The 19,721-nt window shown below is 42.8% G+C and overlaps 2 protein-coding genes across 3 annotated transcripts; both read left to right on the top strand.

The window, feature by feature from the left end:
* The first annotated feature begins 4,097 nt into the window (after nucleotides 1-4,097).
* LOC132471257 (taste receptor type 1 member 3) lies at nucleotides 4,098-8,695 on the top strand. Its single transcript, XM_060070406.1, has 8 exons — nucleotides 4,098-4,526; nucleotides 4,701-5,001; nucleotides 5,825-6,181; nucleotides 6,298-6,711; nucleotides 6,808-7,011; nucleotides 7,095-7,215; nucleotides 7,364-7,734; nucleotides 7,845-8,695. Exons 1-8 carry the CDS (start codon nucleotides 4,324-4,326, stop codon nucleotides 8,469-8,471), a joined length of 2,598 nt encoding a protein of 865 aa, XP_059926389.1. The 5' UTR covers nucleotides 4,098-4,323; the 3' UTR covers nucleotides 8,472-8,695.
* Nucleotides 8,696-8,772: 77 nt separating this feature from the next.
* On the top strand, nucleotides 8,773-18,831 carry odad1 (outer dynein arm docking complex subunit 1). 2 transcript variants are annotated; one of them, XM_060070404.1, is made up of 16 exons: nucleotides 8,773-8,921; nucleotides 9,305-9,398; nucleotides 9,494-9,593; nucleotides 9,940-10,120; nucleotides 10,375-10,500; nucleotides 10,937-11,050; nucleotides 11,249-11,316; nucleotides 11,416-11,603; nucleotides 11,975-12,109; nucleotides 12,221-12,303; nucleotides 12,655-12,823; nucleotides 13,276-13,439; nucleotides 13,727-13,830; nucleotides 14,012-14,102; nucleotides 14,202-14,344; nucleotides 17,874-18,831. In XM_060070404.1, the coding sequence occupies exons 2-15, from the start codon at nucleotides 9,332-9,334 to the stop codon at nucleotides 14,304-14,306; spliced, it is 1,695 nt and encodes a 564-aa protein (XP_059926387.1). In that variant the 5' UTR covers nucleotides 8,773-8,921; nucleotides 9,305-9,331; the 3' UTR covers nucleotides 14,307-14,344; nucleotides 17,874-18,831. The 2 variants fall into 2 exon arrangements, with proteins under 2 accessions (XP_059926387.1, XP_059926388.1); XM_060070405.1 differs by having other exon boundaries at nucleotides 8,778-8,950.
* Nucleotides 18,832-19,721: the final 890 nt, after the last annotated feature.

Genomic DNA, 19,721 nt, shown 5'->3' with positions numbered 1-19,721 from the left:
ATTGAATTGAAGCTTGGTTTGAAACGATCAAGATGAGAGAACATTTATGTAAACTGTATTTCACGGCTTCACAGCTGATCTAGTGCTCTTTATTTTTATTTGATCTAGAATGCTTGCATTGTTTCAAACAATGGAAATCTCCCCAGAATAGTTTTTAACTCATTTTTACCTTGTTTGTACGCGCTGCATAACAGATTAGCAGACTCATACGTTGTCAATGATTTGAACTAATAATGTTTTTTTTCCAAAAGCTTTATTTACCCTGACCTGTAGGTTAGTGAATGTGCTGCGTGAACACTGTGCGTTCCAGTCCTTGCACACAGTTCTAGGAATCAGGCCTATCACTTTTCCTTTTTTCTCTCATCCACTTTTAGTCTTTGCCCATGCATGAGGAAAAATCACACGGCAGCACATTAAATAAAGGTAGTGTCCAGGGCCTGGGCGGTTAGGAGACCAAGGTCTAGATCAAAGTCAACATGATAAAGATAATAAAAAAACTTTTGAATGGACACAATGTATGAATGTGCATGTGATGAAATACAGATTGCACCACATATATAAACAAGAGGGACACAGAGTCAGACTCTCTCACACACACACACACACACACACACACACACACACACACACACACACACACACACACACACACACACACACACACACACACACACACACACACACACACACACACACACACTCACGCAAGAAGAAGAACAAGTTTTACTGCTGGAAGAGGTGGAGGGTGCATCCTTTATTTAACCCTTTAGAGGAAAGAGAAAAAAGCGCTTACACAACGTGCAAAACAAGGCTGACTAGATACACTAAGTCTGTACAGTACAGTACAGTATATTGTCCGACGGTGGACTTCTGTGGCATGTATCACAAGGACCACAGCTGGGTCTGCAACGCCGCTCCTCCTCTGCTCTGACCCAACAGGAACTTCATGCTCCCACTCTCCCTCTCCCTCTCAACACTGCCAAACCACACAGATGGACCCGTGCTGGCAGCTCCGTTTAACCTTCTACCTCCCCTGCACACTCACTGGCCGGCCGGCTGGCTTTCTGGCAGACTAACCAACTGGGCTGGCTAGCTGGCTGACACCGACTGGCTGACTAACCGACTGACTGAATAGCTGGCTGGCTTGCTGGCTGTGTGACTGACAAACTAGCTGGCTGGCTGGTTGACTCCTCAGTGCATATAGAGAGAGCGCTGGCTAATAATTTGTCAGACCCTGTGGGGTATGAGGCCACCGTGTCAACAACGGTCCCAGTGTTCCGCCAGCCAACGCTGACCCGGCCCCCGCTCTGGGGGGTGGGGGGGGTCAACAGCAATGGATGATGTTCCCATGGCAGTGGGTGTGTTCTTTACTGCAGCCGCGACCGTGGCCGTGCAGTCGTTTACCAGCGTCATGAAAACATGTCAATAATTTTTCAGAAACAGGCTTTATGCATGCAACAGGGAACAAGATGTTTTGATATCTGGTGCCTCTCTGATGCAGAGTGATGCAGAGAGAGCCATATCTTTTCTCCCAATCTGAATGGGATTTCGCAATAAGGCTCCCTGCTCTGTGCCGCTTATAAAGGTAGCACAACTTGACGTGAACAAGTACGCCATTGTTTCGCATGTTCAGCCATCATTTTCCTCCTTCAAATTTAGATTTAGAAGATCATAATCCACGAGTAAAGAAACTGATTTCATGTAATGATTTGCTCCTATTTGCTCTTAGTCTGTTTGTAGTTACTGAAATAAACCTGCAGCATGGTCCTGAATGCATAAAGTCATCATATGCATCACGTCATAACCCTGCAGTCATTACAATATACCACAGGACATTTGTAATTTTAATACATTGCTACTTGATGAAATTATAATACACACACCTGCCATCTAGTGGCAACGCCATGTAAAACAGTCCGATTTATTCACAATGTGATTGAAGAAAAGCTGTCAAATTGATTTATTAAATGTTTTGTAAAGCTTTTGAATAAAGACATAATTTTGAACAGGCTGCACAACTACAATGTAATCTAGTTGTGCACACACACACACACACACACACACACACACACACACACACACACACACACACACACACACACACACACACACACACACACACACGCACACAAACACACACAAATACACATGCACACACCAACACAAACAAGCACAGTCACACTGTTGCCAAGATCCTTGACAAGACAGGGCAACAGAGTGACGATATTGATGCTTCCTGTGTACGCTCCATGCCAACGTAACATAAGAAGACCTGTGAACCATTCAGCTGTAACAGAGAAAGAAATGTCTATAAATCAAAATAACAAAGCAAGAAAATAGTGTTGCACAACCACTCACGGGTGTGTTGTTGAATGCAAAACCACTGTCGGGATGCAAATTGTATCCAAAGTGTAACCATGAAGAGCATAACGTAGCATAAAGTAACAATTGACTGAGTATGAAGCAAACACACCAAGAAACTTTGCATCTAGCATTTCACCACTGTATTATTGCTCTTTGCAATACAGTAGAATGCTATGAATTAGAATAAAATGTGTGTTGTTCTACACTGTTATATTATATAACTTTTTCCACAAGTGGTTTATTTTAACATTCTATCATTCACATACAATTATACAATGTGTCATCAATACCCCTACTTTTTCTTACTAGATCTAAATAGAGTGTCTAATCTAAGTGTCTGACCATGTAATGCAAGGTTTTCTGAGATAAATTGACCTTTGTCTGATATGAAGAAACACAACACAGGCAGACTACCAAAACAACCCTTTATCATCGGTTTATGGAAGACTTCGGTCAATCAAAGCTTTATAAATGTTGTTTGAGTGAAACTAAATATTTATGCTTGTCGTAGATACAAGTTATTGAAAGAGTCGGCAAAATACATAAAGGTGCGTCCATGCAAAATGTGTGGGAGGAAATATACAATTTGCTTGAATGAGCAAAATGACATGCAAAGAGGCATGCAAAACATAGAGCAACACTGAGTCGAATGCAATGCAGCCAAAGTATATTATAAAAGCCCATTCTAACATTAATTGATTCCAGATCATATATAATCAGCTACAGTCATCTACCTGTCAAATAGGCAAATGAACACGTCGTGCAACAACAGTGCCACACTGCCGCCTTCTGGACACATGCTGTTATAGTATATAGTATCTGAGCTTATTTAATAATAAACAATACAGAGTAGATTGTGACAATGAATACTATTTACCGAATGTCTTGTTGATGGATAGGAGACAACAATTTTATCTGTAAAACCTGGTTAACAAAAGAAGCAAATAATGAAAATATGAAATAGAAAATAATATTTCATGAAGGAAATAAGAAGCAATGGATAAGGATCAGTAGCAAAGGGTGAGAAGCAGGCTCAACTTATGACAAATATGTCCCCCAAGGTAATCTCTAGACTAACCCACAAGCAAATGTCAGGAAAATATTCCGGAAAGAACAATACCACGAAATACACTCAGGTGAGACACACAATAAGCTGCAAAACGAGGACTCATATGAGCTCATTCATCTTTTATCTTAGTAGAATGTGCAGGTCCCAGAAGCCCATCCAAGCCTAATGTCACTCATTTTGGGAGTGACGATGGTACAATGTTGTAGTTGTGGCCTATTAAACGTGGTGATTGGTGTACGTGGTTGTTCAAGGTCCACAACCCCCCGAATGTTATATGTTTTGTAACCCGATATCAAATCACATACAAAACTATTTTATGACTACTTTTATCTGGAATCAAGCACAAGGAAGCAACGGCAATACCTTGAGATTGGATTGGTGCCGTGGCGGGGTAAACACAGGGGTAGCTGAAAACACCAATTATGGGTCCATTCCATTTAATAAGGCCAGTGCACCAGGAGTGACGGAGCGACTTGGATGCTGGTGTTCTGGTAGAAATAAATTAAATGGACCCAATATGACACATGTGTATTGACACTGCTGACACACCCAAGTGGTCAAATTACCCTAATATTATCGATTATATTATTATTATTATTATTATTATGATGTGTTCCACGACAAGGGTTATAATGCATGTCATTCTGAGATCAACTGTATTCACTAATGCATTTCCACTAATCCGGTAAATTCTTAGGAATCCTTGTATGTAAATATGTCTAGCCGTTGGGTGACATCTACATAACCACTGAGGACACCAATAATGAACCCACAGTCATGCAACAGCCTCCCTGTATCACACGATCACACGGATCACACCGAATGTGAGCACTATCCTCGTTCATCTCTAACCCTGCTGTTCTTCTCTCCCTCTCCAGAAGACTTAGAGAATGGCTGGGGCGTTCACCCTGCTTGCTCTTTGCTGGGTATTTGGACTGGCTTCTGGTAACAATTCAAATGCATGGTTCGGGAACGTCTCTACCAACCTTTTCTATTTACAAGGAGACATTGTGCTTGGTGGGCTCTTCCCCATCAACAGTATAACCAGCAACCTGAGTGACAGGTTGACTCCAAACGACATTGCATGTGAACGGTATAGTAAGCATTAATGTTTTGCTTTTTTAAGACAAATCTTGTACATTATTTTGCCAATTTAATTTGAAAATATATGGCTGACGCTGAAATGAAGGTTCACTTTGTAAAAAATAAATCAAAGTTGTTTTAAAGGAAAAAAGTTACATGCTTTCATGCGTCTATGATCCAACAGGTTAAGACCATCGGGCCTGGGTGCCTCTCTCGTCATGAAATACACGGTGGATGAGATCAACGCCAACCAGGCTCTGCTGCCAGGGATCAAGCTCGGCTATGAAATCTTCGACACATGCTCTCAGTCTGCCACACTTGTCAAGTCTACCATTTATCTTCTCTCTGACAAAGACACCGGGGAGTTGGCGGTGGAGTGTAACTACACCGACTACGAGCCCAGGGTGGCAGCCATTATCGGGCCGTACACCTCAGAGATGGTCACTGTCGTCGGGAACCTCCTGGGATTCTTTCTCATGCCCCAGGTATGGAAATCTAGGACTCTCCATGTGGTCCATTAAAAAATATATGTTTATCATAGTATTATTATCGTTTTTCTAGATATGGTATTTGTAGATTTTTATATGATATATATATATATTATAATAATATTATAATAAATATATATATATATATATATATATATATATATATATATATATATATATATATATCAGTACCTGTTTGTATGAACACAATTAATTACAATGATATCACAACAGTTGTTGGTCCTTTGATAGCACTGTTTACAAAGTGGTATAATCACCATAGTCGTCATCTTAATATAGAATGAAAGGAAGAAAACACCCTTTTTTTATTGATTATATTATATATTTATATTTTCCTCAATTAACATTGCTATCCCCATCTTGAGATGCAATACAGCCAGATTCAATTTTTCTTATAATACAATTACTATGGCTAGATATGATTTTAGGAAGACCCTCTATGTAAATCCCCTTGTGAATGACTACAGAAACAGTGACCCTGAGGGACGGCCTTCAAAGAGCAGACAGGGTGGCCTGGAGTAACACACCCTAACCCCTGCTGTCTCCAATATAAATATTTATTAAGGGTATTGGACAATGCCCTGTACCTGACTTTGTATGAATTCTGCAGACTGTAAGAGGTTATGCCTGTGCATTTCCTGTCCCTTTTAGTTTTGTAACCTTTTGTATTAACGTGTATGTTGTTTTATGCTGCTTCTTGGCCCGGTCTCTCTTGAACAAGGTTTTAGAGACTAAGAGACTTCAACTGGTCAAACAAAGGTTAAAAAAAACAAAACATGTGTATTTTGTGCAACGTCAGATCAGCTATGGCGCCACCAGCACCATGTTCAGCGACAATCTGCTGTTCCCATCGTTCATGCGCACCGTGCCTGACGACAGGCTGCAGGCGATGGCCATAGTGCAGCTGCTTATAGAGTTTGATTGGAAATGGTTGGTCATAGTTGGCAGCGACGATGAGTATGGGCGGCAGGGCCTGCAGGAGATCTCCACCTTGTCAGAAAACACCAGCCTTTGCATCGCATACAAGGGCCGGATCCCTGTGTACACAGACCCATACGCAGAGATCAAAATCATCTTGGACAACATTGAAATCACTGAAGCGGGCGTGGTCGTGGTGTTTTCGGGCGTGATCTCTGCGGAAATCTTTTTTAAAGAGGTTAGTCATGCCTGTAGCAGAGCGAGTTTAATTGTAAAAAAAAAAAAAATCTGTTATGCGACTGTTTCTCGGTTTGTCTCATCTTTTTCCTTTTCATTTGTATGAATACGGATCAGGTGATGAAGAGAAACATGACTGCCGTGTGGATCGCCAGCACTGCCTGGGCACTCGACTCGACGCTGACCAACATGGACAACATGCACGCCATCGGCACGATTATCGGGCTGGCAGATAACACCGGGGCGCTCCCCTTGTTTGCCAGCTATGCAGAAGAGCTGTTTACCAAAATAAGCCAAACCACTGATGACCCTGAGCCCACACAAGGACCCGCCCATTCCAAAGATCCATGCCCACAATGTGCAAACTTGTCCCCGGCAAATTTGAGCCTGGCGACTAATACTTACATACAGCATTCCGGTTTTAGTGTGTACGCTGCCGTCTACACTGCGGCACATGCGTTGCACACACTGCTGAATTGTGACGTTTCAAGCTGTACTTGGACAGAGGACCGTAAAGTCTATCCTTGGATGGTAAACATAATTTGATGCCCGAATACACTAAGGGAACAAAATAAATGGAGAAATCCAAATAGTTTTATAAAAACCCATTTCCATCTTCTTTTGCAGCTTATGAAAGAACTGAGGAAAACTACCTTCGAATTGAATGGTATACAAATGTCTTTTGACAGCAGTGGCAACCCAGACCTAGGATACATTCTGGTGGAATGGTTTTGGGAAAATGGCATTTTTAAATCTAAAACGGTTGGACAATATCACAACAGTCTGTCCCTGAACAAATCCCTCCTGGAATGGCATACAGACGATAATCAGGTAATGTCATGTTTTAAATGTTTTAAATTGTACATAGAACTTTGATGATGTACGAAATCGACACTTCTTACTCCCTGCTGCAGGTCCCCCAGTCGACATGTTCGTCAAATTGTGGGGCAGGCCAAGTACGCAGAGTCAAAGGCTTTCATTCCTGCTGCTTTGACTGCATTGACTGCATGGCAGGCACATTTCAGGCAATAAATGGTAAGTTACAGGCGTATGGATATGAATTGTACTCTAATGACTGCAGTAATCGGTTCTTGTTGTCGCTAGAGGTCCCATGATGGCAATAGAGCTAGCTTTTGGCTACCAATTGGTGCTACTTTTGATTGTGCTCTTTCTATATTCTTAGATGACATCCAGTGCAGAAGGTGCCCCAGAGGCCAGTGGTCACTTGTTCGCAGCACAAACTGCACCGATCCTACCTTTGAGTACTTGACATGGAGCCAGCCCGAGTCCCTGGGGCTGATGTTTGCCGCGCTGATGCTCATAGTGTGCCACAGCTGCGTCGGGGCGCTGTTCCTGAAGCACAGAGGGACCCCACTGGTGAAGGCCTCTGGGGGGTTCCTGAGTGGTCTGGCTCTCCTCTGCCTTGGCGCCAGCTGCCTCAGTCTGTTGCTCTTCCTGGGTCAGCCGGGGAACATGGTGTGTCGTCTGCAGATGCCCCTCAACTCCATCCTCCCAACCGTGGCCCTGGCAACCATCACCATCATTTCCCTAAGGGTGAGGGGGTTACTACTGGTTAACCAATTAAATCAATCAATCAATGAACACATTTTAAAAAACAAAACAAAAAAAACAATGCATGACTCCCTCTGCCCCTTTTCACACAGATGTTTTATATGACCGAGTTCCCTGAGAAGGCTGTCGCTCATCTGGATGTAATAAAGCGTGTGGAAGGCTGGCTTGTCTTGGCTTGCTGCTGCGTGGAGGCTGGGATCTGTGGCTGGTTTACCCAAACAGTGCCTCTTCTGTCTCAATATCTGGCCGATATGGACATTCACTTTGTCAGTGAATTCCTGGTGTGTCCCGTGGAGCTACTAGGTTTGGGCCTATTGCAAGGCTTTAACACAGGCATGGCCCTGATATCGTTCATGTGCACCTTCATGGCGGTGAAGCCCATCCATCAGTATAACCTAGCCAGGGACATAACCTTCTCCACTCTGCTCTACTGCGTGATTTGGGTGGTCTTTATCCCGATCTATACCGGCTTGAACGATAAGTTCAAGTCCATCATCTACATGATTTTCAGTTTGGGAAGCAATATAGGACTAGTAGCTGCTTACTACTTTCCAAAATGCTACATGTTGTTGAAGAAACCAGAACTCAACACTGACGAGTACTTCCGTAGCTACCTGGAGGGCGCTCCACCAAGGCCACTGGAGGAGGAGCAGCCAAACCAAGCGCCTGATACCAGCCAGGAATCTGAACCTAAACCAGATGATCCCCACAAAGGCTAGAAACATCGCCCATTAAGGCGCTAGATTTGAGCGCTACATTATCATGAAAAATATATTTATTTTTCCTAAACCACATTTAGACTGCTGTATAGGAAATGAATGATTAAAACAGTTTGAGAACATGTATCTATTTGATTTGTTTGTGAATGTTGTTCTTGAATGGCACCAATGCATTTTAAAAACCGATATACAACAGTCAGTTCCGACTAAGTAATTTGATTGGACAAGAGGCATTCCATGAGTGCTGATTTAGAGTATAACAGCACTGGGACTTTTTACTACACATGTCACGGCTGTGATTAGGTTCATCAATCGGCCTACGGCCGAATGGCGGCAGTGCTGATATTCAGTACAACAGCACTCCCTCTCGTGTGATATTGCTTAAATCCAGAGACCTCTGCACATGGCAACGGTTGCTAACAACGGACCAGCAGCGAGTCAAACAGAGAGGTAACGACACAGTGAGCGACACACTGGAGGTACCTTTTAGGAATAAAACCAACAGTTTCAATATCAGACTGCAATCTTACCTATGTATTAACAATTATTATTATGGTTCGTTCATTAAATAATCCAGAAAGCAGTTTGATTGCCAGGCAAAAGTGTAACTGATCTCTGTTAGCATCGACGTTAGCAAACATAGCAATGTAAATATAAAACATTATGCTTATGACAGCAAAGTGTTTATATAACTGGGAAGTAATGCACATAACTTTGAAGTTCAACGCACTTACTTTAAGCTATAGGGCGCTGCTCCCAGGATGTGCTCCTACCAGGTGCTCTGTAGTGTGATGAAGTTTTGACGTTACCTGAACACTATAACGTTAATTAAGTTCCAGCACGTCCGTCCTTATGCAACTATGCGGCGAGGACGATCAGCCAGGAGCTCCCACTCAGATAACAGCGATATGGATATCGATGGCATTGGTAAGTGTCATTATTAATTTGCACAAGCATAACTATGATAGTCTCTTTACGATTTATTCTACCTGATGTTTTGGTATATGTTGTACTTGTTATAGCGGAAACAGAGATGGGTAAACTGCAGAGACAGTTCAGGATCATGGATGGAGACCGGCAGGCCTACACTATTCAATCTCAGGAGCTCATACGAAAACAACGGTAAACAGGCCCCTGTCATATTCTCCTTGTTTATATTTCTGTGTGTGTGTGTGTGTGTGTCTGTGTCTGTGTCTGTGTGTGTGTCTGTGTGTGTGTGTGTGTGTGTGTGTGTGTGTGTGTGTGTGTGTGTGTGTGTGTGTGTGTGTGTGTTCATACTTTACCATCATCTGATTATGTGTGTGTGTGTGTGTGTGTGTGTGTGTGTGTGTGTGTGTGTGTGTGTTCATACTTTACCATCATCTGATTATGTGTGTGTGTGTGTGTGTGTGTGTGTGTGTGTGTGTGTGTGTGTGTGTGTGTGTGTGTGTGTGTGTGTGCATATGCATGTGCATGGGTGTGTGCACAGGCAGGAGTTGGAGAAGCTGAAGAAGGAGCAGGAGGAGCTCCAGCGTAGCCTCAGGGTGTCTGAGAACGTGTCGCGCAGACAGCAAGACAGTGGGAAGCTCCGCTCCCTGCTGGAGCACAGGGACCTGCTGAAGGAGGAGCTGGAGCAGGAGAATGAGATTCAGAGAGAGCTACAGAGAGAGGTGCTAGGCCTGTTGGATACCCATGTTATAATATAGGAAGAACAAATTCATGAGATAGATAGAACAGTTGTACAGAATAACATGACTATTTTAATACACAATAGAAATATTTATGCACAATGGGAAACACACACACACATACACAAACACACAAACATTCACACACATGTATATTTATTAAAAAATTCAACAATCATAAACCACTATTCAGACACAATTCCCCATCAGGAACTGTTTCTCCTGGATATCCACAGATTTCCGGCTATGAGAAGAAGCTTTCGGAGGTTCAGTCAGGCGTGCTCACCGCTGGTGACGCACAGAGATCCCAGTTGCGGCAGGCCCAGAAAGCCATACGCACTCTGGAGAACAAATTGGACAGAGTGAGTTAAAACCCTGGGGACCATATGGGCCACATGTGGTCCTCTTTCATTTACTGACTCAGATGGATAGATATTTAATTGAATGGTGGGATGCACAAGTACTCGCCATCGTTGTTGTCGTTGTTGCTTTTGTTGTTGTTTTTATTGTTGTTGTTCTTGTTGTTGTTGTTGCTGCTGCCTTACCAGAGCAGTACAGTAACAGTATCTGTTCCAGTAACCATTTTTTCTGCTGTCCTTTGAACCATAATGATTGATACAGAGCATTAATAACTTTTATCAAATATCCGACTCAAATATCCGACGGTATGTCTGCTCATGGTTAAAAGCAAAAGCCTGTACTCATCCATACAGTGTGTCCATTGTGTAACTACTACACATCTTAAAAGTAACAAATAATTGCCATCATTTCTGTTCTATTGGTATTCCTCCTATTCAGGCCCTAGTTCACTTTAATGAGCAGCTGACCAAAAACAGCCACCTGAGAGAGGACCTTGAGACCCTACGTGTTGAGCGCGCTCGCTACCATCAAATCCACCATAGGCTAACCCAGGTCAGCAGTCTAACTCTGAACCAATCAAGAACCTGCTGTGAGGAACTAGATGGTCCTACTTGACAATTGGTGTTCAGAAAAAGAAATGGTTCATGCTGTTGGCAATGTCTCACATTCTGTGTTTGTCTTTCAAATGCAAGCTAAAAACAAATGGCTGCATTGAAAGTTCAAGATTTACTTTTGAATCCGCCATTACAGGAGCGGCAGGGTATTCGCAAGGAGATCGGGGAAATGATCCACCTGTCTACTAGTGCATACGACGTCAGGTGGGAGAGCATGCTTTTAAGATATCCTTCTGTTTTAGTTTTTCCTCCATGACCTTTCATTACATAAGAGGGCTCCACTGCTGGTCTCTGTGTTTCCAGACTTGAGGCCCAAACCAAGATGAGCATGATGAGAGAGAAGGCGGTGAAGGACCTGGCCCAGTACAACACTGAGATGAAGGAACTGGAGAGAGTGATCGCCCACGAGCAGCGCCTCAAGGAGTTCATGACGGCCAAGTGCAGCGAGAGGAGTGCCCAGGACGAGGGCCAGGAGATGGGCCGCAGGCAATGTAGGACGTCGGCAAATATTGGACATCATGCAACCCATATGGAAATTACAATAATAACTGCAATTCACTGCCAATTAAAATGGCTAATAGAAAGTCAGTAGTGATTTTTATTAAATTGAACTTGCTCATTTTAAGATCTGAGGCCACATTATGATGGCACAACATTTTATTATTTAAAAAAATTCATCAGGGGTAATTGAAACAATTACATGGACCAGAAGAAAGGTTGTAAATATCATGACTCGTTCCAAACAGAAGAAGATGCTGACTTAATGAACAAGCAGGCCATGTTGGTGGTAGCATTAAGGACACTCGTACATTGCCTTCAGTGATTGTGGCGGGGCTGGTATCTGACATCTCTGTTCTCCCAGTTTCAGAGATGAGGGATCAGCGGAGGACGGACTCAGGGGAGCAGTCGGTGGACATGCTGCAGAAAGTGTTTGAGAGGATTCAGGCCGTAACCGGGGAAGATAACCTGGACATGCTGGTGACCAGGTTTGTCCAGGGTGAGTCATGCTGGTGCTAGCGAGCACACGCCAAGCCCCTTAACAATAACAACCATGTTCATGCTCAGGCTCGTGGTGAGACATTGAATTACTGTTTTTTTCTCTTTATAGTTGAAGACCGCAACTTTGCGCTCTTTAATTTTGTGAATGAGCAAAACAATGAAGCCGAGGCCCTCAGGGAACAAATCCACCAGGTGAATAGAAAGGAACCTGTTATTTCTTTATACTTCAGAGAAGTGGGTTTTGGGTTTTGTTTTGAAAAATGTCACCATTGTTTCCGAAATTTTTTATGTTAAAAAGAAAGAGTTGAACTCTTACTCAAGGAAACATATTATGTAGATATCAATACATACATTTTTGTTATACATTTTACCATTTGAATAAATTGCACTATATTTAAATTCTCAATAAATATTAAACTGGATATATAATTTTCGACAGATAACAAAAGATTCATCAGCTCAACAGTTCCATAATCTCATTGTACCACATTGGAGGAAATCTAGCAATGGCTACTTTGTCTTTTGTCACGTGTGCATGATCAGATCCGGGGTGAAATGGAGCAGTTCCAAGTGGAGGGTGTACAAAAGGAGCAGGAGCGCCACGCTTTGCTGAAAGAAGGGGATCAACAGCAGAGAGAAACAGAGGGCAAGGCTGGAGAGTATGAACAGCAAGCTAACGCTGTTAGCAAAATCCTTGACCAGATTAAAACAGGTAACCCCCTTCAAGTAGCCAATGAACTTCCATACCATCCCCAATTTGCCATCTGACTTTCCCATCAATGGAGTACTGTCTTATCCATCTTATCTGATGACCGATTGTACACATGAGCATTTGCATTTGCAACCTTCTGTTCCATGCATAATTAGAAAGGTCATGTATTACAGGGATTCCCAACTGGGGGTACCCTAATTGAGTAGGTTTGAGGGGGTACTTGTAATTCTTGAAATAGTTCATCCCAGCTTCTTAATATTAACACTAATCCAAAATGTGTTTCGCAGATTATAAGGAGGAAAACATGTATGATGTTTCTATGAAGGGGCACCTTTGCTGATGAGGCTGTGGAGAGGGGGGGGGGGGGGGGACACAACACAAAAAAACTATGGGAAACCCTGCTCCAAAGGTGATCTTCCAGGACCATCTTTTAAAACACCTTTTTCTTGTAGGGGTGAACCGTATCTTCTCCAAAATGGACAGTGACCGTTCAGCCATAGACGACTTGCTGGGCTCCACAGCGGGCATCAATGAAAACAACATCATGACCTACCTGGGTCTTGTCGAGCAGAAGACCAATGAGCTGGTGGCCATGCAGGCCTTCCTCCGCTCCAAGGTTGGCCTCAACTCCTAAGCAGGGAAGGAGGGATCCCTCTTTCTGCGTTCCTTTCCCAGGTTTCCCCTCGATAAATGAAGGGAGGTTTCCACTTTCCGCCTTTATAGGGCTGAGGGTAAGGTGTTGTTGTGGCCTGTGAAGCCCTTTCAGACTGTAACTGATAAAGGGTTTTACAGATGCAATTAAATTGACTTGACTTCAGCCGGTTCCTCCTCCATCAATCATAACTTGCGCTCTAGGTTTTGGTGTAACCATAACCCAGTGTCTCCATGTTGTGCCTCGTATAGGATACCGATAAGGACTACAACCCTAAGGACCTGGCCACCTTTATATTGGGTCAGAATCCAGACATGCTCAGGCAGAGTAACGCCATCCAAACAACAATTACTGGGTGGGTTGCTCTGTATAATCTATATAATCTACTGATCTGCACTCGTTCACTCAGCACCTTGAGAACCTATTACTAAAACCAACGTAGTTCCATATTCTGTTTGTCCCTGCATTTTCATTTATTTGTGTGTGTGTATGTGTGTGTGTTTCGCGCTTGGATGTTTCTGATTATTGCTCCAAAGAGATGACCACGAGGCAGAGGAGTCCCACCTCACGGATGAGGAAGAAAGGCCTCTTTCTCAGGGAGAGCTTCGCCAGAGAATAATGAAAGGGGTAAACGGAACAAACAAAGCAGTCTATTCACCACGCCGGGCAACAATGTTCAGCCTTTGTGCTGCGCCAGTGCTAAGTGTGCTGTGTGATGATTTGTAGGTGATGAGGAAGGAAGGCTCGCAGCAGCAGGGAGCACAGAGAGGCCAGAGGAGCGGAGCCAAACCCGATAGTGGACCACTCTCCCTGGAGGCCCTCACCTTGTAAAACCTGGAACCCGGGAGTTCTCCTCAGGCAGCAGCCAGGTCTGCTGGTGAATGAGACATGGCTGACAATCTGACATCCATCAGGTTGACATAGAATCCTCAATTAAAAAATATATCTTAATAAGGAACCTGAATAACGAGGTCATGATATTTGCGAAAGCTGTGTTTGTTAAAGCTCTATTCGTGTTGAACCCTTACCCTCTGCTTCAACCTCATTACTTTTTTTTTGATTTGTCATCAAATGTAGGAAGGTTCAAAGCTAATTGTATTAGTAGCTACAAAGGACACTTTCCAAAGCAGTCCTACAGCAACCCCCTATTTTTTTTATGTGTGATTTGCCATCTGCCTTCAACTTACCAATTTGTGGAGCCTGTGAGTCGTTTTCATGTTTCGTAACATGACACTTGCTGCGATGCTCAAGAGGAAAGAATGGGGGCAGCAGATCCTGTTGTAATACTAATCAGCATGCCTTGACCGTGGCTGCTGCTACACAAAATGAAGGTTACGGACTGTAATCTCTTTACAGCGCCCAATTATTTATAGGAGCATAGCCGGTTGCATATTAACTCGTCGTGATTCTTGTATCCAGTTCTTTAGATATGGTTATTGATGAACGTAATGTGGCTTATTAATCCTAATTCTTAAAATGAATGAGTAATCATGCATTGTAATATTTGTTATTTAATTTGAACATGATCGCTCAATGTGAATCATGCATATCTTATGGATACGTGGGAAATCGAAAAATATATCTTGATGGGAAAGCCCCATTCAATGTTTATTTTAGGTAAATGAATGACTAAGTAATGGCAAATGGAGCGCGAAAAATAGTTTCCCTTTAACCGTATTGTACACCTCTGTAAGGATGATATCCATAGCATATCTAAAAACAAGTGTGCACTTAAACAACCTTTGATCATTCGATTCAAATGTCTCTTATCATTTCATCTAAACATTTGAACTGCTAGTGTAACCGTTTTGCATCGTTGACCTTCCCCAACGCCACTACCACTTCCTCTTTACTAGAGAAAACAATGAAGATGGCAAATCTGTTATTTTAGGACGAGCATGTAACCAACCTATTCAGCCTCCTAAAACAATAAACAAAGAGTATGTGGTTCGATTGGAAAAGGTCATTCCCTTTTAGATCTTAAAGAATGGCTTATGCATGGGAATAGATACGCCAAACAATCAAAATGGGTCTGTTCAAACCAGGAAAATATACATCAGGTTATTCAGCATTCGATAAAGCACATATCTACATTTGTTGAGGTTGCCTTAATGATGCATTATATTGGCAGAATTAAATTCTTACTGCTCCTCTGGTTTGCCTTTATAAGAATAGTAAGTATATATTGGTATAGACCAATGACTTGGAGTTTCTCTAAATAATCCCCCCAACGTCTCAACGGCGTGGCTATGAAAACAGACGATCAAAGATAAAAGGCCTCTATGAAAAGTGGGTGGGGGGTAGGATATGGATGAGGCTGTCGTCTTTGAAATTCTACTCTCACTAAGCTCCACTCCACTCCCCACACATTCTCTGTGCACACGGCCCTCTGCATTGCCATAGAAACATTCCCTTTAATCACAACAGAACCTCATTTCCTGCTACTGACAAAGGCTCCTCATTGCCAGCAGAGACCGTCTGCATCCAGCCAGTCTCCTAAGGCCCACCTCCTTACCCCAGCCTACCTATCAGTGGCAGGCTCTCCCGCCTGCTCTCCACCACTCCTCTCCATATAAGAGCATTTTCCAACGCTTACCATTTCTCTCTTTGTTTTGTGCCGCTGCACATTTGGTTTCAGTGTTACCGGGGAGGAGGATGTTTATATTCACACAAAAGGGAATTAAAACACATTCGTATTGAGATAAAAAAAAGAAACACTGGCATCTTTCAACTTCTAACAAAATGCACAAAGTGAGTCACGTATGTGCCGCCGGTATGTATGCATAAATCCTCCTCTGCGCTAGACTACCGTGGCTCCATCCTGCTCTCTCTCCTCTTTGAGAGGCTGCACCCCCTCCATTAGCTGTTCCATAAATGCATTCCCTGCTACCCTGATTACCTATGTGTGTGTCCAAAGCCTATGTTGTCCCAGACGGCTCTTAGCTCTAGCATGCACTTTGACAAATCTCAGGCGAGATTGTTATCTTTACTTTGGAGCAAGTCCCTATCTCTTTCACACGCTTACTCCTTCTTTCTCCCTCCCCAGTTGTCACCATATCTCTCCCTATCTCTCTCTCTCTCTCTCTCTCTCTCTCTCTCTCTCTCTCTCTCTTTCCCTCTCCCTCTCTTTCTCTCCCTCTCTCGCTCCCTCTCTCTCTCCCTCTCCCTCTTGTTTATTTGGGAGTCTTGCCAGGTAATTCCCTAGTCTGCCTGCACCCAGTATCCAGAATGCTACCTCCCTCTGCATACCCCTCCCACACCTACCAAGGCAAGTTGCTAGGCAACCAACCGTCTGTGAGGTCTGGACATTTTTTCAACCAATCAGGTTGTAGTATTTATTTTCAAACCTTGAGAGAGAATGCAACATCTCCTTTCCCCATGACAAATCTACCTTTGGCTTATTAAGTCTAGCTTTATATGACAGCTTCAGCTTTATTTAAAGCTTTAGCTTTTTTTTTTAAATCTTTATATGTTTATTTCCGAAAGCTACACCAGCAGGTACTATAAGTCCACCACTGGGTGGCAACATGAGTGGTTTCTCTGTTGCCACACAGACTAGCTTTTTTTCCCCTGCTGTTGCTAAGCAATGCCATTTCATAGCTCTTGTACCTGTGGATCATTTCAGATTTTTACAGATGTTGCTGACACCATTTTGTCCTCATTCACACCATTTTGAAACAGATGCTTTCAGAGCTTTTATGAGCCTTAAGGACCCCCCGGTCATACCCTCACTATTGCTCCTCATATCCCTCTCTTAAAATGGATCCTCACACAAATCAGAGATGGACCTACCTTCCTCCCCAAAGTCAGTTTTAATATCGATAGTGTTTAAAGCTAAACCACAGTGTAGAAAAACGATAAGGCACATTCGTGTTTTATGTCCATATATTATTATATTCTCTGACCTTCAAACTGTGAATGTTGGTTTCAAAACCTCTGGGATACCTGATAATGTTTAAGGGTATAAGAGTGTAAGGGTCTGCCTTACACTCGTCTGATTTCAAAGACGGAAACCAAGCATTCTCAGTTCTGAATCCCTCCGATACAAGGCTGGTTTGAGATGCTAGTCAGGGTTAAACATTAGCCTTGTAACGGCCAGCCCTCTGTAAACTTCACCTCGCCTCGTAGCAGACAGGAAATGTGCTTTCAAACGATTAGGGGAGCCACTATTAACCACTAGCAGTGAGATCCTGTCCGTGTTTTCACTCACTTCCTTTCTGAAGAGCTTAAAATTAGATAAGCACTTCTGTAAACCCTTCACTGCTGAAAGAGACCACAGTCCAAAATACATGTTTTAAATCCATAATTGATACATTTGATGATTTTACTGGGTTTTCTCTCAACTCCCTCTGCCCCCCCTCCCCTAATTTGTTGTTTATCTTTTCTTACACTCTCCAGGTCCCCACGTTTCTTTCCCTCCCCCACCCTATTCCCTTGTGGGCTGTGTCTCTCTGTGTGTGTGTGTGTGTGTGTGTGTGTGTGTGTGTGTGTGTGTGTGTGTGTGTGTGTGTGTGTGTGTGTGTGTGTGTGTGTGTGTGTGTGTGTGTGTGTGTGTGTGTGTCCCTCATCTCAGCTGTGGTTGCTGTGCAGATGGCGCTTTGTTGGTGCTTTACAATGGGACTAAGGTCAGTGCGCCTCCAACCATCAGCACACTGCAGGTTCTCCACTCCAGCTGTCCTGATGCTTGACGTGGACCCCCATCCACAACCTCTCCCTGCTCCACACCGGCCCCACCGCCACCACTCCATCTTTGTGCAGAGCAGATGAGGAGAGGGTCTTTAAAACACAGAATAGGCCACACGCTTGCTGACGACGCGATTGGTCGGACCGTTTTGCATCTCTCATAGGGACACGGACGTCTTCTTCTTCAAGGCTTCGAGTGCATTTGTATATATTAATTTGACGTATGTCATTGTTCAACACATTTTGTGGTGATATCTCTAATCCAACGCACAAGCCAGAACCTCAGACCAGCTGGGGAAATGCAAATCCACCATCTGCCGTGTGATCCCATATCAACCCTTGTCCATAATTAGTCATAAGAGCTAATGTCATGTTTGCTCTGCACTCATCGGATTATCGGGATGCTCTGTAACCAGGAGAGTACACAAATGGTTTATTTAAACTAATTCAGAAGGATCTAAACCACAGCTTAAATGACAACTATGAGCAGTCACAACGATATGTATGCTATAATATAGACTTTCTCAGTTCCTCTCCGACTATTACCTTCAGCCGAAAGTGATCAACTGCTCTCAACCTAATTAAATATTTTCAAATCAAAGTTCATTGCTGTCAGGTCTTGTAAACCAAATGTGATTTCTAACGGACGAATAAAAGTAATGTGACAATCAAAGCATGCAACAACAATCCTTTTTCAAAAGGTAAATTGATTGGTTAAAGATAGCTGCTGGACTATGCTTCTTTGTCTTGGTGGAACTTTCAACATGAGTAAGCAGCAGGAAAAGACAGGTAGAGTAAAAGGCGGGAAACATAAGAGGGGGTGGAGCTCCAAAGAAGCCCCACGTATTACTGGAAATTTCCACTTTCTTCTGGCAAGACATTGGTGGAGGTGGAGTTAAGAGGTGAAATAAATAACATGGTGGAGCAAGTTACATTCAAGTTGCATTCCACTGCAACCCTCTTAATTATATCTACATGGTCAATTAAGTGCAGTAAATAACAAGACAATGTTTTAAATGTAAAATTCGATTATTTTTCAAATAACACAAGCTTTGATTAGTGTTTTTAAAATAACACGCTAACTGACATAATAATTAAGTCAGTTTGACTTAATTGATTACATGTTACGCTCACAATACAAATTTCAGATGGATGGAATTCATATTGTTTGTATTCAGTTATAAATCAATCACAGCAGAGATGAACAAAAAGGTTATTCTCAGTGCTTTTGCGCAGTCAGCCCTATAACGGTGACAGTCAAAGAAAAAAATATTTGTGCAAAGAATAATGACTTGAAATGCACTAAATTCAAAATAGTAGCGCTGAGACAAGGCCATAAAATACCTTTTATATGTCAAAAGATTTAAGACTCATTACTTACGAAAAATTATATTTGATATAAATAAAAGCAGTGGCTACAACTAATGCTAGCCAAGGTAGCACTACAAAGATTATTACACAAGGCTCAAGTAGATAATTCCATTTATCACAAATTGTGGTTTAATTTAAGCATTCCGAATCACACAGAAGATCTTCTGCCGTGCGTAGCGCAGTTTGAATATT

The sequence above is a fragment of the Gadus macrocephalus genome, chromosome 13 (assembly GCF_031168955.1).
Source record: "Gadus macrocephalus chromosome 13, ASM3116895v1".
Taxonomy (NCBI): Eukaryota; Metazoa; Chordata; class Actinopteri; order Gadiformes; family Gadidae; genus Gadus; species Gadus macrocephalus.
The sequence above is the reverse complement of the archived record's forward strand: the minus strand, read 5'-3'. Positions and strand labels throughout refer to the sequence as shown.

What these genes read in the sequence shown, in the direction of transcription:
- LOC132471257 (XM_060070406.1), top strand. Translation starts at nt 4,324, where the DNA reads ATGGCTGGGGCGTTCACCCTGCTTGCTCTTTGCTGGGTATTTGGACTG. An exon ending in GTAAAGTCTATCCTTGGATG is followed by an intron (nt 6,712 to 6,807) that starts GTAAACATAATT and finishes CTTCTTTTGCAG; the next exon opens with CTTATGAAAGAACTGAGGAA. An exon ending in TCACCATCATTTCCCTAAGG is followed by an intron (nt 7,735 to 7,844) that starts GTGAGGGGGTTA and finishes CTTTTCACACAG; the next exon opens with ATGTTTTATATGACCGAGTT.
- odad1 (XM_060070404.1), top strand. Translation starts at nt 9,332, where the DNA reads ATGCGGCGAGGACGATCAGCCAGGAGCTCCCACTCAGATAACAGCGAT. An exon ending in TATGGATATCGATGGCATTG is followed by an intron (nt 9,399 to 9,493) that starts GTAAGTGTCATT and finishes TACTTGTTATAG; the next exon opens with CGGAAACAGAGATGGGTAAA. An exon ending in AGAGAGAGCTACAGAGAGAG is followed by an intron (nt 10,121 to 10,374) that starts GTGCTAGGCCTG and finishes GGATATCCACAG; the next exon opens with ATTTCCGGCTATGAGAAGAA.